Source organism: Pelobates fuscus, chromosome 1, assembly GCF_036172605.1.
Source record: "Pelobates fuscus isolate aPelFus1 chromosome 1, aPelFus1.pri, whole genome shotgun sequence".
Lineage (NCBI taxonomy): Eukaryota > Metazoa > Chordata > Amphibia > Anura > Pelobatidae > Pelobates > Pelobates fuscus.
The window spans coordinates 318,733,086-318,750,348 of NC_086317.1; the positions used below are offsets into that span (position 1 = coordinate 318,733,086).

Below are 17,263 nucleotides of genomic sequence, written 5' to 3' on the forward strand. Positions count from 1 at the left end.
GTGAGGAGAAAAAAAAAAAAAATTCTATAAATTAAGGTTTTTTTTTTTTACCTTAAGTTTGTTCCTTCAGGGACTAATCTCTGCCATCCACAAAACATGGCATATTGCACTGATGGGAGTAAAAAGGTTTTTGAAGCCAGTTTAAGCATGGTGTCAATACCTTCCAGACGAACTTCTGCTCTTTCCAACTATCAAAGTAAGTTAACATGGTCATGCACAAGTACATAAAATGAATTTATGGGAAAAGAAAAAAATAATATTGTTCCTCAGGTCTGCTATACACAATTTTGTGGATGACATGAAACCTTTCAAACAAGTCATGCAATAAATATATAATCTATAACCGTGCTTTCCAACCACTTATGCAAAAAGGAACCAATAAGTAAATGATCCATTTTTCAACTGTAATATTACTAAAACACATTTGATTAATATATTAAACTCTTCAGTGTTAGAAAGGATGTCCATTACACTGGGGAATGCACAGCGTCTGCAGGTTGAAGACTGGCATGCCTATTCCAAACTCTGTGGGTCAAATGAAATGTGGGTCCCGCACCAGGAGTAGAGAGCCACTGATTCATACACAGAGTAAGCAAAATAAGAGAAATAAAAACTCCCAAATGGAAAGCAAAAGAGCTTATTTCTACATATCGGACATCCATTTTCACCACTATATGGATTACATGCTTGGCTTTTTTTTAGAGACATTTTTGCAATACAGGAATACTGTAAAACATAAAACGCATTGCACCATAGTAGTGTTTCACTACTACTATATACCAGCAGATGGCACTGCTGAGCTACTCCCTTTGTACTCCTTATGGTAAACAGCATTCAACATTTGGAGAGATGTTATCCTTCTTGACCCATTCGTCAGCACAAACTATAGTGACATGGCTGAACTTACAAATTACTTTGTAGCAGATTTACCTGTTTTAACAAACACTTTCTTATTTTTCCCACATCAACTGGCTCTTCCTTTAGTGCAAATTCAACAATGGTACTCAGTAGTGAAGACTGTGGATATGACCCTTGCACATTATGTTTTAGCCATTTGTACTTATGAATGCCTGTTACTGTGCTCACGATTGGCTGCCATTTATCCTGAAATAATATAATAAAAACATTAAAAAAACAAAACACATTTGATCCAATTGAAACTTCATTTGAGACGCAAACCCATGTGCAAACTGTATCAACTTGTAAATCAGTTTTGGTCCTACTTGTCACTAAAAGGCAAGTACAGCAGATGTTATTTAAACATGAAAATGCAGTAAAATAAAGGATGTTCAATCATAAAATCATGTGCCAAGGCTCAACCAACTCTGCCAGCAAGGTAGTATGGGGTGCTCTATGTGTTATATGTTGGTGCTGAATGCAATGCAAAATGTTGGTCAAAACATAAGCCCAATTGTTCGTAACAAGACAACTTATTTTCCCCCCAACGTTCAAAACAAACCTAGATGATTCACAGTAAAAGCATGTTGGTGTTAACTATTGTCCTTTATTTTGCTGCATTTCACATTTCTCACCAACTGTATATCCAAAGCAAAGACGTACAAATATGGCAATACAATCCTAACACACCTTAAATGAAAATAGTTTTTCGGTTTATGAATAAATATATGTGTGATATAAACTTGAGGTAATGCAAAAATAAATTAATTCTTTATTTACCTTTGGTGATTTTAGAGCAATGGGTTTCTTATCTACAGATACCGGACTGGACGCAACAACACATGGTTCCTCCAATTCACCTTCTTCATTTACAGTTTTTGAATCTTCCAAATCTGTAGCCTCTGATTTTTTGGATACTAGATTAACAATATCAAACTCAGATGAGCGTATCAAAACGAATCACAGCAAAAATAAGACTACATTACTAGAGCAAAGACAAATCCAGTACATTCTAAAGAACAGTGAAACACTATACAAAGACAGTAGCAAAAGTAATAATGGATACTACAAAAAAATGAATGATTAGCATTGACGAAGTGAAAGAAAACAACCGTCTAATTAAAAAGTAGATTTTGCTACATTTACATATTTTACTGTATCCAAGTTATGGAACTAAAAGACAATTAAAAAAAAAAGCAGTAAATATCTTTTAATTAGCAGCATAAAACCTAATACAAGACATTTGCACAACCATCAGGACCAAAAATTATTCTGCCAATTCTATTTAAAATTATGAAAATGGTAAAACAGCCCCATTAGCAAATCAAGAGATATACAATAAAGATGCATTGCTGCTTCGCTAATTGGGGTGAGGGGTAAAACCTTTATTCTAACCAACAGTGGGAATTTATTACTTTTTCTACTCTCCTGTATTTCCTTTTGTTGATGCATTTAGAAAATTTATTCTTATCTGCTGTATGTTGTGCATCTAGAATTTTTTAATTTAAATAAAACAAGCTCTGGGGACACAGGGATGATGACACAGTAGGGCACAAATGTTTTGGAAGATTCAAATTAGTCAATGGGGAATACACCCAAAGTTATTAAAAGAGCTTAGTGGGGTACTAGCAAGTCATTACCAGATTTATTTAACCAATCATTGTTAACAGGAGTAGTCCCAGAAGATTGGAAGTTAGCGAATGTTGTGCCCATTCACAAGAAAGGAAGGAGTCGGGCAACTATAGGTCAGTAAGCCTTACTTCAGTAGTGGGGAAAGTGATGGAAACCATGTTAAAGGATAGGATTGTTGAACATCTAAAATCACATGGATTTCAAGATCAGAGACAACATGGTTTTACTTCAGGGAGATCATGCCAAACTTATCTTATTGATTTGTTTGATTGGGTAATTAAAATAATAGACCAGAGTGGTGCAGTAGACATTGCTTACCTAGATTTCAGTAAGGCTTTTGACACTGTTGCACATAGAAGGCTTATCAATAATAATCTTTGAGTTTGGATTCCAATATTGTTGAATGGGTAAGGCAGTGGCTGAGTGACAGGCAACAGAGGGTTGTAGTCAATGGAGTATATTCAAGCATGGTCTTGTCACCAGTGGGGTACCGCAAGGATTTGTACTTGGACCCATTCTATTTAATATTTGTATTAGTGATATTGCAGAAGGTCTTGATGGTAAGTTATTTCTTTTTGTTGATGATACTAAGATATGTAACAGGGCTGATGTTCCAGGAGAGATAAGCCAAATGGCAAATGATTTAGGTAAACTAGAAAAATGGTCAGAGTTGTGGCAACTGACATTTAATGTGGAAAAGTGCAAGATCATACATCTTGGACGTAAAAACCCAAGGGCAGAGTACTGAATATTTGATACCCTGCTAACCTCAGCATCTGAGGAAAGGGATTTAGGGGTAATTATTCAGATGACTTAAAGGTAGGAAGACGATGTAATAGAGCAGCAGGAAATGCTAGCAGAATGCTTGGTGGTATAGGGAGAGGTTTTAGCAGTAGAAAGAGGGAAGTGCTCATGCCATTGTACAGAACACTGGTGAGACCTCAATTGGAGTATTGTACGCAGTACTGGAGACCGTATCTTCAGAAGGATATTGATACTTTAGAGAGAGTTCAGAGAAGGGCTACTAAACTGACTCATGTATTGCAGGATAAAAACTTACAAGGAAGGGTTAAAGGATCTTAACATGTAGAGCTTGTAGGAAAGATGAGACGGGGGATATGATAGAAACATTTAAATACATAAAGGGAATCAACTCAGTGAAAGAGGAGACTATATTTAAAAGAAGAAAAACTACCAAAATAAGAGGACATAGTCTTAAATTAGAGGGGCAAAGGTTTAAACATATTTCACATTTCAGTATCAATATTTAATTACTTTACAGATAGGGTAGTGGTTAAAAAAACAAAAACAAAAAAAAACATACCTTTGTTTTTCCTTTTCTCGCGTATGATCTTTTGAACAATTCTCTTCCAGCGTGGCACAGAACTCAAAAGTTTTAGCTTTGATAGGATGGACAAGTCATTGCACACAGCAGGGCGGAGTTCATTGAAAAGAAACCTCAGACGTTCAATGACAGGAGCACACACTTCCTTGTAAGAGCGCCCTTGTTCTTGATGGGTCTACAAAAGTGTCAAATAAATGATCAGACAAACACAGAAAAAAATAAAAATTCTGAACAGATTAATCTGTAAATCAATCACTAACCTTTATGAGTGAGCATTTGGCCTGGTAAACAACACGACATACATCAACAACTGATTTGGGCAAAGCCTTGTGCTTTATCTGATCCACATTAAGAGTCCCATGATGAACCAGAGAAATGGCTACATTGCCTATTTATATAAAAAAAAAAAAAATGGGATAAGTTGACAATCCTCTGGAAGACTTTACATTTTAATTGTGTGATTCTCTTTTAGAGGAATAATATAGACCTACCTAAATCTTCATGTTTCAAGAGACAACACAGCAGCAAACGTCCTACTTCTTCCACAGGATGTTCTGGTGGAAACGTAATTGGTGTGGTCAAGTGGTATTGTTTACAGTGCCTTTCTATCTGGCACAGGAAGTCCTAAAATAATAAAAACAAATAAAGGATTGTCAAAATTATTAATTTCATCATTCCAATTATTAATGAAATATCTCCTATGGCTTTTCTAGTGGGCACATGATATTCAATATATTATAATAAACAAATTTCATGTAAGACACTATACACTATATGTAGAAACCTTTATGTGATATTTCAGTTTCAACCAAGTTTATGAACCACTTGAGTAAGAAAAGATTAAAAGGAATGCTGCAGGGTTTCAGAACTTTGGACAGAACTTAAAACTTGATTCCTATGCTAGGGTGGATATAAATCAATGACTGGGAGGAAAAAATAATAAAATAAAAAAATTCCTATAGTGTTAAATCCCATTAAACTAAACTAATCTTAAAGGACAATTTTAAAATTTAGTCTTAATAAAACACTTTAGGCACCATAACAACTTAATCTATATTAGTCGCACTCTAATTTTAAGGGGCTAAACCATTCGGGAACAGTTTATCCCAAAGTTGCGCCAATCTCAACTCCCCCCAGGGAGTGCCGCTGAGCAGTGGCAAAGATGATTGGCTGAGAACGGTCAGCTGAAGCCAATCAGTGACTGCATTTACAAAATTGGCTTACAAAGAAAAGTACCTTTTCAAGTCAGTTTTGTGAATGGCGAGTCATTTATTGGCTGACAGTGTCAGCTGCGGCGGCTCTGCCCGGTGGCACTGCATGCTTCCTGGAAATTAAATTTCAAAAGCCAGATGCCTCCTGGGGGAGGGGAGATCGGCACCTTGGGGGCAACGTCAGGGGTTAAACTGTTCATGAACGGTTTAACCCCATGAGATAAGAGTGAGCCCGTGGGCCTCCTGGCAGCATAACAACTTAATTAAGATGAAGTTGCTATGGTGCCTAAACTGTCCCTCGAAAGACTAAAATTGCGATGTATATCAAATCCACTATTTTGGAACATAATATATAACAGACTCTTTAGTCTAGCAGCACTCACTTCCCCATTAAAAGAAGCATTATAACTAAATATAAGAAATTACACTGCCTGCCTGCAATCCAGTGTTAAGACAGTACCTAGTATGACAATCCACCTAGCATGAGATCAGCTACACCGATGAGCTCTGTCCAATCAAATTCTTTGCATTGAAGCATTGTGGACATGCAGTTTATGAATAACATAAGGAGAAGGATTAGTCTTCTCTGGCATTTTCACACTGTGCATGGTGATGTTGAACATAAAGCCCTTCAAAAACCAAAGGAGGAAACTGCTTTATTGGCTATATTTAAGGTACATCAAGATATTTCAGCAACCAACCTTAACATTGTGGTCCTGAATATTGTTATCAGCAATTGCTTGGAGGAAGGGTTGAGAATGATCACTCAGTGAGAGGCGATGGGAATAAAGTTTTGCTTTGTTGGTTGTAGTATTTCCAGGGTAACTGCAATGGTCCTCATCTTTCTCCTCATTGTAACTGTAGTGAATCTGACTAGTCTGCAGGCCCCCAGAAAAAATGGAGGACTTAAGCCATTCTATGAAGAAGAAGAAAAAAATCCAAACAAAACATACAATACATCAGATATACTGCGAGAAAATTAGACCCATTAAGAAAGTCCACTCAACTGTATACATATTTAAGAATTTAGACAGTAAACAACTGTGATCCACAGTATTGAAAATTGAACGAATATTAGCGTTTTTTTTTTGTTTGTTTGTTTTTAAACAATGCAGGGTTAAAATAACATTGAGATGAAGTGGCTTCAGTGCCAGAGTCTAAGCATAGCCCCCAAAAAAAAAAAAATATAGAAAAAGATATGTATTTAAAAATATGCTCACTTGCGCATTCAACCTCCACAGGAGACAATGGTGTACTTAGTGAGAGGTAGGAAGCATGAAGTCCAAGGAGAAGGCCCAGATTTCTCTCAGTATCCATGAGAGGGGAAGACAAACTGCTGAGGTCGGGGGCAGTAATCACTTCTTGATCAGGCTGTTTGAGAAAATAGCCAAAATTAAGGCATATGCCAATCTTTGCTAACACAAAGCATGAAACGTTGCAAAGATGGCTGAACAAGCAATGCTCAAAAAATCCTTAAGACTAATGAAAAATGAAAATGAGAGGTCTTTACTTTCCCCACCAGCAGCATAGAAAAAGGGAAAAACAAGCCATTTATTTGCAATACCATGAATAAAGTCCAAAAGGCATTATCATAAGATACCTCACTGCAATGATAATACTATGTTTAATTCTACTAACATTTATTTAATGCTTGTATTATATCCTGCAGTTTATATCCTGGAGTTCATAACCAACAAGACATAAGACCTAAAGACAAAATCAAAACTTAATGGTGTAATGCCGTATTGTGACAATTTTGGTCATAAATCATTTCTTGAGATGCAAGTAGAGAACACAATACCTCCATATATTGACCGACACAGAAGGCATGCATAGACTCCCTGGTGTCCTCGAACTGCAAAGCAGCTTCAAGTGCAACTACCGGATCCTCACCAGCAAAGTGAGCTTAAAAAAAAAAAAAAAAATACGTTATGGTTACATATGTGAAAAATACCACGAAATTAAATATAATCACTAAATAACTGCAGTCATCCAACTTTTTTCAAATAGACCCACTGCTGTTCCATTAATAGGGTAGGGTTCAATATTTAAAGAACACTAAAGGATCACTATAGTGTTCGGAATACACATGTATTCCTGACACTATAGCTCCAATAATGGTTAGGTGGTTAGCCCCCTTCTGCATTAAAAAAGGTGATTTGCTCATCGCAGCTGGCTTCGCCCCATTAGCGGAGATCAAACCCAAATGTTTTCCCGTAGGAAAGCATTGTAAGGCTATTGGCGCATGCATTGATTCATAGAGATGCATTGAAATAATATATATCCATGGGGAACGTTCAACGCCTTCATGTAGAGCGTGGAGCCGCTGAACATTACACTACTGAACAAGGAAGCACCTCTAGTGGCCGCCTGAGTGACTGTCACAAGAAGTGTTCCTAGGCAGCAATGTCAACACTGCCTTTTCTCTGAAATGGCATTGTTTACATTAAAACGTCTTCATGGACAGGCAGAAGACCCCAAACAACTACATTAGCTAAAGCTCTGTTGACTATAGCATCCCTTTAAAGAGAAACAGGATGTCTTACCGAGTATAGTGTTTGCATGTAGTGACTGTGCTTGAAAATCTTTGATATCATAAACTTTGCCATCTATGACAGTCCAGAAACCTCCATCTTTGTTGTGGTTCTCCAGATCAGCTTTGCGTATCAATGTCACCTCCTCATTGTTTCTAGAGCTCTGACCACTAAAAAAAGAGTCTTTTTGCAATAGAGAATAAAGAAAATGATGAGACATTCTGAAGTAATTTAATAATTAGTAATATGTTCACACTTTTCTAGAGTTTAGTAAGATACTTTGCATTAACAGTACAGCCAAGAAATGTTATAAAATATTAAAGGTCATGGAAATAATATAAACACGCACTCATTATTCCTGGCCAGGCTAGGTCCTCATTATCATCCCGCTCTCTTCCAGGGGCCAAATGGTTGAATCTATCAAGAGGTTCTAGAAGACTGGCGAGAAGAGGAATTGCTCCAGTCTCTTGCATGAGCCAAGCATTTTTACAGAGGAGTAGCACTGTGGATACAACAAGTTCTGGAAGGAGAACACCTGGTTAACAAGAAAAAAAAAAATTACTTTTACTTACTGTAAATGTCTTTTTCCATACTCCAAACGGCAGTCATAACAAGTGGGATGTAGTTGCCCATTTCTCACAGGACAGGTAGCATAGAAAAGGTTAAAACAACAAAATGCAGTCCCACATCCCCAGGCTCCTCCCCTCCTAGCCTTTTAAAGGGCTACTCCACCCTAAGCTCCCCAGTATATAACAAGATGAGAGAAGGAAATAGGTTTACAGGGAGGGAAAGTATGACTGCCGCTTGGAATAAGAAAAAATAAATTTAGGGTAAGTAAAATTTTGGTTTTTCCTAAACGTCCAAGCGGCAGTCATAACAAGTGGGATGATACATCAAGATAAAAACACAGGGTGGGAACAATTTCACCCAGAGAACCCACCCTACAGGAGCCTGTGGATTAGGCCTCCTGAATCACAAAGAATACCATCCCCAGCTGATGGGACTGCCTACTGGAGTAATTCTGGAACAACACCAGTATTAAAAACTGTAAGTTAGAACTTTCTGAGTATCTGCGGGGTAAGAAAATACACACAGTTTTTAATCAGCTCTTCCACAGCTCAAATCCAAATGTGACATACAACACTTTTCATTTAAATATGCAAATAAATGGAAATAAACACTTATACAGACATTAGTAAAGATTTGGAGGAATCTTCTACTCTCTCCAGTTTTCAGAATAGAGAAAGGGGAATTGCGCATTATCCATATTTTCAATGGTGGCATTTAAGGTGTTTGGTTTAATGTATTTTGTCACTTATACAGACAAATATATACATATATATGAAAAATACATATGTGCCATCATTATAGGGTGAGTAATATAGCCCAATACCAAACAGAAAATAGGAAATCCTGTATAAATTCCTATCAGTCATTAACATGCAGGCTAATAAGACAAATAATTAACCACTAATTAAACCATTAGCGTGGCCAGGCTCACAACAAGCCATTTTAGAGATCTTCTCAACATATGGAGAAAACCCCATGAATAAATGTAGGAAAAGAACATTTAAACCTCCCAAGGGCCCCCTAATATCAAAGGTAAGAACACAGATATAGGTAAAGAATAGACCCAGAAGTGGATTGTGAGTTTGTGGTTTAAAATTAGGATGGAGGGGGCGTGGCCTGACCGGGTATGGAGTAGGACGCATCTCCTTACAGCTCCGAGGCCCCAGCTCACTACAGCACCGATACACACGCACCCAGGATGGGAAAAACTAAAAGGCAAAACACCCCAGGTCCCTCACAATCGGGCTCGCCGGGTCGCACCGCGGGACCCATGGACGGGTACTTCGGCACGCCGCGAGACACGCGGGCGGCCTAGGCCGCGGCCAAAATGGCGCCGGCATCCCCGGACGGGAGCAGCAACGACAGCCTACCACAGGGCCCAGGCAGAGGGGAATCACTTACCCAAATAGCAGCAGACTTGGCCACAATCTCTGCTAACATGTTATCCCGCGCAGACAAAACAGAGCTGCTGGCTGAAATAAGGACCGCAATCAGAGAGGAAATTATGGAGGTGCGCAGGGACCTGACGGCCCTGGAACGCAGAGTGGAGGACCTGGAGGCTGACAGGGCCCAAAACTTACAGCTCCGCCAAGCAGCAGATACCGCCACTACCAGACAAGGCAATGTCTTACTAGAGCTCAGGAGGCATCTGGAGGACCTGGACAACCGCAGGCGGAGGAATAACATCCGCATACGGGGCCTCCCTGAGTCCGCTGGGGAGGCACTACCAGAGCTCCTGCCGGGCCTGCTCACCCATATCCTAGGGGACAGAGCACCGGCAGACTTCAGAATAGAAGGTGCACACAGAGCCCTGCGCCCCGCGACTGCCAAGGGATATAATTTGCTGCCTGCTCTCCTACTCGTTAAAAGATTAAATCATGAGGGAATCAAATGATTAAATCATGATCCCCCTGCCAGGGACTGGATTGTAATGTACACACCCAAGGGGACCCACAGACCGGACCTCACCCAGTCCCGGAGGGGTTAGCAAGCTCACTGGCAATATAGGCCAACACATCGCCCGACGGAGGGGGGGTGGGGTCCGATCTCTGGGGGAGGGGGAGAAGGGAACGTTTAATAATGCGGATTGGTCTGTAATGTTAACGATGTTAACAAGTTTCTCACTACACATGTATACATACACGCATACACATGAGGGAGGGAAACTCATCAACGTACTCTGGACCGGAGTGGTTCGGCCGGAGAGGGGGCCCTGGGTGGGACCAGGTCCTTGAAGGAGCCACGGGGCCAGACATCCAACCAGACTCACACTAAAAAGACCCCGGAGACCCATGGGCCCACGAAGGTAAATCGACAGACACGGGGAGGCATTCTCATAAGACATCCCCATACCGATGGGAAAATTTCTGATAGACAGGACTAGTGGGCTGGGTGCCGTGCGAGCAGAGCGATACATACGACCGTTTACTCCGGACCGGACGACCCACATACCCGAAGTGACGGACTCACACTGTACAAATACTCGGAGGCTACTCCAGTGACACACCCAGAGGAGACTTGACCCCGGGGGGGCGACTGACTCCGAAAGGGAGTCATAGTTACCTTCTTTTCAGACCGACACTCCTACCCCTGACATCGACCGGACCGCACCCCTCTCACCCCCCAAACTCTAACCCTGTGATTCATTGTCATACCCACTCCCCACTCCAAGTGCAGACAGAGATGGGCTCGAAATACGAGCCGGCGCCGCTTACCCTGCGGTCTAACAACGTAAGAGGCTTGAACGTCCCCAAGAAGCGATCCCAAATACTCCGTACCCTATGGGCGGAGCGCGTCTCGGTGGCGTTCTTGCAGGAAACGCACGGGATTGCCCTCCATAGAGACGTACTACCGCGCCACACACCTGCATAGACTAACAGACTGGCACGTACAACACCCTTTAAAACAATGGGTGACTTTGGAACTAGAACAGACAGATAGAAAAATACCCTCCAGACTGTGGTTACACACCGCCACGTACGCAGACCTACACACCAAAAATCCCCTGATCGATGCCACGCTTAGAATGTGGATAGCAGCACGTTACAGACTGCAGCTTACCACCTCTCCTAGCCCCCTAACGCCCATCACACACAACCTGGACCTTGCCGACGCCCTATCCCAAAACGACCTAACCGGCCTCCAACAGGCAGATTGGATGTACCTACACCAATGGTACGGCACACAAGGACTTAAACCACTCAGAGACCTCTGCCCCGATAGAACGCCAACACTACTCGAACAGTTCCGATACCACCAAATAAAAACATACTTCCAATCCCTACCGGGACGTGGGCACCTGCTCAGACCCATCACCAGCTTTGAACTCCTGTGCGTACACCGAACACACATTTACAGGGGTATCTCGACCCTATACGCCATGCTCAAGATCCAGACCAGTGGGGATGTGGTGCTCAGATTCAAGGATCACTGGGAGAAAGACTCAGGAGAGGCCCTTTCCGCACAGGAATGGGACAAGATCTTCACCCTCACACATAAATGCTCTATCAGTTCGAAGTACCAAGAACTGAGCTACAAAATTTTAACTCGCTGGTACAGAACACCCGACATTCTACACCGCATGCGCGAGAATGCTCCAGACACTTGCTGGAGATGCGGCTCACACATCAGCACACATTTCCACATATGGTGGATGTGCCCCATAATCACATACTGGGAGAAGATCAGGGGAGAGAGAAACAAAATCACAGGCTCAGGGGTACCCCTAGACCCCCTATCGATATTACTACACCACACCCCCACTCCCATAAAGGCATATAAGAAGTCCCTAATGCTACCACTGCTCAATGCAGCCAAGTCCCTTATTCCGGCGATGTGGAAACAGAAGAGGACGCCCACCCTCCAGCAATGGGTGACAAAGGTGGAAGAAATCCACTCAATGGAAGACAGGAGCAATGTGCACTGACCTGGTATCCCTGGGCAACATACCTAGCCAACAGATTAGCGACCCCTAGTGCGATACCCCAGGGGCCCTCAGAAGCCCGAAACACAAAAACCTAACCTCACCACCTGCCCTCTTCCCCAGTGTCGACGACTCCTAACCCCCCATACCTCCCCATGACTGGACCTCAGACTGTTTCCCCAACGACTAACGGAGACAGTAGAAGGACCATCTATTCACACGGACAGGCCCACATTAGGGACACGATCTGTCCTGGATAGGATGGTAAGCCCACAACAGTTAATTGAACCCAAACAGACACACAAACCTTAAACCACTTACACCAAAACAGGGAAAGTGTACCAGACTAGAAGACATAACACCGGAACCCTGCATACTCAACAGATAGAGAGACACAGCTGTAGAACTGAGTAGCATCGGGGGTGGAAACTTGTCCTGACCCGACACAAACACACAGCCCCCCACTCCAGCAACCCAACTGACTGTGGCACAGGCAGAAACCCGGACACACCCCCTAAGACCGACTAGTCCTGCACAAAGACCGACTGCCGGCAACAAGAGCCCAGAGAGCGTAACTGCAACAGCCCGTAGGCTCCACAACGATGAAATAACCGAGGGGAAGCTATACAACCACGGAAGTATGTTTGCCTGCGGTATGGTATTTTGGGCTGCAAAGGCCTAAAGCCTAATAAGAGAAGCTGAATTACCATTTCCACTGCATAGAATTTATGACCTACATGTGCGATAAAATCAAACCAACAGCTGGTTTACACATAATGTGTAGACTCCTCCAGGTGTAATGGAGATCCCACCATCTCGCTGTAAAGCCACACACACTATGAAGCCCAACCTCTGTGCACAGCACATGCAGACGAGCGGAAAACTGATGATAAAGTCAGATTGATCTGATAGTAGCACCATTTGAGGGGGTGCAGCTCATTTCAGAATGAAAAAGTAGTCATACATAAAAAACTGTCCACATATGAGATCTATTTTAAAGCATAGGTCTGGACTAGCTATTCCAGACACACCTATAATAATCTGGCCCTGCTGGGCTACGCAGCAGACCCTTGTGATGTAAGACAGGGTATTTCAATAAATTGGTGAGGTAAAAATCAAACCATGAAAATACTGAAACCTGGTTTGATAAAATACAAATTAACTTCTTAAAGGAGTACAAACTGGAAGTTAATATTCCAATCTTAGCCCAACTCACAGAAGTGAGAAACATGGCCATACTTGGCCCAGGTGAGTGGAAGTTATTAAAAGAAACAAGGAAAACAAAATGCTCACTATGGACAAAGTAGAAATAAAAATAAAAACTGAATTTCTAATACCAGCAAGTCTGGGTTTCATACTAGACAGGAATACACATCCTGTTATATGTATAGTCTAAAATATAAACGTACAATTACTAACTAGGTCAGAGTCTGGATGGCTTCTAAGATCTCGCAAGAACAGGCAATTTCAGACTGGTATGGCCGCAGGCTTTTTTATAAAAGAAAGACTATTAAGATGAAAGCTACTTGTCTCCCCATAATAAGCCTCTGGTGAGAGCACACTGGTAACTAATCTGAAACACACCCAGATAGTTACAGCTAGTTTAAAATATCCTGCCATTAGGCTCCAGATTCAAGAGTTCTCACCAGATGCCGAGATCGCTTTGTGCATGTGCATAGCACTCTGCGATTCATAAGTGTAATTCAACAACATCCCAGTGTTTTATCCACATATGGAGCCTCCCAGCTGTGCGTACAGATGCACCTTCGCCTCTTCTATCACGGATTGAGTAGCATGATAAAGGAGTGAAACACAGGAGCCGGTCGTGTGTTCATATAATCTGATAATTGCAGTACCAGAGCACTGGCTAAGAAAACCTTCAAAAGCAAGACGGAGCCCTCCAGGAGCCGCAGTACCCTTCACCACATCTATACAGAACACACAAAAAGGTTAATAGCTCACCAATTCTGCCAAGGGAAGGCCCTGCTACCGGACCTGTCTTTCTTGCTTACAGGTAAATACTGGGGAGCCCAGGGTGGGGGCAAGTTGCCCTTTAGAAGGCTAGGAGAGGAGGAGACTGGGGGTGGGGGCTGTAAACCTATTTCATTCTCTTAGCTTGTTATATACTGGGGAGTTCAGAAGGTTAGAAGGGGTGGGGACTGCATTTTGTTGTTTTAACCTTTTCTATGCTACCTGTCCTGCGAGAAATGGGCAACTACATCCCACTTGTTATGACTGCCGTTTGGACATTTAGAAAAAATTATATATACATAAAGCTATCCTAAAAGAAAAACAGTTGCAGTGTTTTATGTGCATCAAGGTCCAGCTTGAAAGTTTACAAAATGTTTATCACCTGTTAGGTCACCTGCAACAATACGTGACACTTCAGCAAAATGTCTGTGAGACATTGAGGCAATGTTGGTTGCAACAGGAAGTATATCTCCAATATGTGTGCACATCAGGGCAATGTATTTTTTCAACAAGGATCCAATTCCCAACAGCTCAGGAGCTAGACAGCAAAACAGATTGTCAAAAATAGCCTGGATGCAATAAAATAATATTTAAAATAAAAATGGAATTTTTTTTTTTTTTTAAATGTACCATAAGTGTTGCCCGTTTGCTCCATGCCATTGCCAGGGTACAGCTTGCTGACAAGTAATCTCTGAAATCGTAACAGAAGATCCATAGATGCTGACCTCTCTTTACTGTAAAGTTCTTGATCCATGCAGGAAGAAAGACGCCGGGCCATATCTTTAAGTTTACCAATTGTTTGGGAAGCAATATTCCTATAGAAAGCAAACAAGTAAATTAAGAATGTGGTGTTGTACCCAGAATTTTGTTTTCTTTTTTCTTCTAAATCTATTAAGTGTTACAAGGGAAGCCGGACTTATTTTCTTTCGGTCATGACGTTGGGTGCGCCCTCGTACAACAATATTACAGATGCTAATAAAAATCTACAAGCTTTAGATACATTTTAGTTTTTTTTTTTGTTTGTTTTTTTTTTTAATTACAAGATGGCAAAAATCTGCAGTAGAAATGTAACTATAATCAGACAATATAACAAAGATGAAGGAAGCAAGAGTTTGATATACATGAAAGAGTGATAGTAATCTAGTGGAAACGGCAGATAAAGTATTGAAAGTTTGGAGATACAAGTTAAGCACATTACTGTCCTGAATATGAAAAAAATCTGGAATAAAGTCTGTATTTTTTTTTAGATAGAAAATGGGTGGACTATATTGTCTAAATGACACATCTTCTGGAAAACTTGCTATATTTTTAGTTAATGCAATGGTTAAACACAAATACACACATATGGCAAGCCATAAGACTTGTTTTCAAGAAATACACAATAGAAGGGAAAAGGGCGCTATACACAAAATATTACAACTGGTGCAGCTTAAAAACACCTCGGTGTACAGTCACTTATTACACCAAATGAGAGATATAGTGAACAGAACAAAAAAAAGGTGAAAGCGCACAAACAGTGGAATATTTTACCTTTAAAATCTTGTATAGGTCCTATTTTCAGCAACAGACAGTAACTGTGGACCCTATATATAATATATACAAAAAAAACAACATAGTGTATACGGTTGAAACCTATTTACAATCTGTGGAAAATAAAAAAGGTTCACTCACACTTTCCAGAGCCACATAAGTTAGGCTCTGGACTGTAAAGGTATTTCATCCACCAAGGAATACACTGGATCTGATCCTCCTCTTAGATGTTTGCAATAAGTTTTTCTTAGCAGGAACTAGGTTAGGTGAAGTGTTAAAATAAACAATTATTTGGTATAAAATACTAAAAGCAGAAATTGCTGTCACAGCAGCTAGCACAACGCGTTTCGACCCTCCAGGGTCTTTTTCAAGTGCAGTATATCCTCCCATATGCTGACCCACCTATATATGCTTCCAATTTACCATACTGGAGACAGGTGTAGCAGCAGGAAATGGTAATTGAATGTCCATATTTGGTTATTGCAGGAAGTATCTCACCACCACTAAGATGGCGGTGCTTCCTGTTTTGAGATATATAAATAAAGAGAGGGGAAAAAAAATGCTTCCTGTTTTCACATATATAAATAAAGAGGGAAAAAAAAAAAAAAGGGAAGGGAAGGGAAAGGAAAGGAAAGGAAGGGAAAGGAAGGGGGGGGAAGAAAGATAGCGGTGACTTTACTTCCGGTGAGCATCTTCCGGGGTTCCAAAATTACTGCGCCTACTTCAGGTCAACTTGTTTTCCAGGCGCATGGCTATTTTGAAAACAAGTTGACCTGAAGTAGGCGCAGTCATTTTGGAACTCCGGAAGATGCTCACCGGAAGTTTTTTTTTCTCTCTCTCTCTCTCTCTCTCTTTATTTATGTATGTCAAAACAGGAAGCACCACCATCTTAGTGGTGGTGAGATGCTTCCTGCAATGACCAAATATGGACATTCAATTACCATTTCCTGCTGCTACACCTGTCTCCAATATGGTAAATTGGAGGCATATATAGGTGGGTCAGCATATGGGAGGATATACTGCACTTGAAAAAGACCCTGGAGGGTCGAAACGCGTTGTGCTAGCTGCTGTGACAGCAATTTCTGCTTTTATTATTTTGTACCAAATAAATGTTTATTTTAACACTTCACCTTACCTGGTTCCTGAGTTCCTGCTAAGAAAAACTTATTGCAAACATCTAAGAGGAGGATCAGATCCAGTGTATCCCTTGGTGGATGAAATACCTTTACAGTCCAGAGCCTAACTTATGTGGCTCTGGAAAGTGTGAGTGAACCTTTTTCATTTTCCACATATTGTAAATAGGTTTCAACCCTATACACTATGTTGTTTTCTTGTATATATTATATATAGGGTCCACAGTAACTGTCTGTTGCTGAAAATAGGACCTATACAAGATTTTAAAGGTAAAATATTCCACTGTTTGTGCGCTTTCACCTTTTTTTTTTCTGTTCACTATAAGACTTGTTTTTCCCACAGAAATCTCACTTCAACAGTGCTCTCACTGCTGCAAGGGATTCTGGGTAGGCGTATGCAAATGAGCTCAACACAGAACCACATTTTTGCCTCATAATTCCACTATACATGGATTACCTGGAGTATCTGTCATACAACAGCTTTGAAACAACTCAGGAAGAGGTGCAATGCCAGTGAA

At 41.0% G+C, this 17,263-nt stretch overlaps 1 protein-coding gene across 4 annotated transcripts in view; it reads right to left on the reverse strand.

Moving 5' to 3' along the window:
• Nucleotides 1-17,263, reverse strand: part of HERC2 (HECT and RLD domain containing E3 ubiquitin protein ligase 2) — a 171,046-nt gene that overhangs the window by 88,709 nt on the left and 65,074 nt on the right. For all 4 annotated transcript variants that reach the window (XM_063459216.1, XM_063459223.1, XM_063459231.1 and 1 more), the window contains exons 21-33: nucleotides 14,713-14,897; nucleotides 14,465-14,620; nucleotides 7,969-8,154; nucleotides 7,632-7,802; nucleotides 6,887-6,990; nucleotides 6,306-6,456; nucleotides 5,787-6,001; nucleotides 4,366-4,498; nucleotides 4,135-4,262; nucleotides 3,854-4,049; nucleotides 1,678-1,814; nucleotides 931-1,104; nucleotides 52-188 (exon numbers count right to left, since the gene is read on the reverse strand). In XM_063459216.1, the coding sequence (XP_063315286.1) occupies nucleotides 52-188; nucleotides 931-1,104; nucleotides 1,678-1,814; nucleotides 3,854-4,049; nucleotides 4,135-4,262; nucleotides 4,366-4,498; nucleotides 5,787-6,001; nucleotides 6,306-6,456; nucleotides 6,887-6,990; nucleotides 7,632-7,802; nucleotides 7,969-8,154; nucleotides 14,465-14,620; nucleotides 14,713-14,897 (2,073 nt within the window). The remainder of the gene's footprint in view (nucleotides 1-51; nucleotides 189-930; nucleotides 1,105-1,677; nucleotides 1,815-3,853; nucleotides 4,050-4,134; nucleotides 4,263-4,365; nucleotides 4,499-5,786; nucleotides 6,002-6,305; nucleotides 6,457-6,886; nucleotides 6,991-7,631; nucleotides 7,803-7,968; nucleotides 8,155-14,464; nucleotides 14,621-14,712; nucleotides 14,898-17,263) is intronic.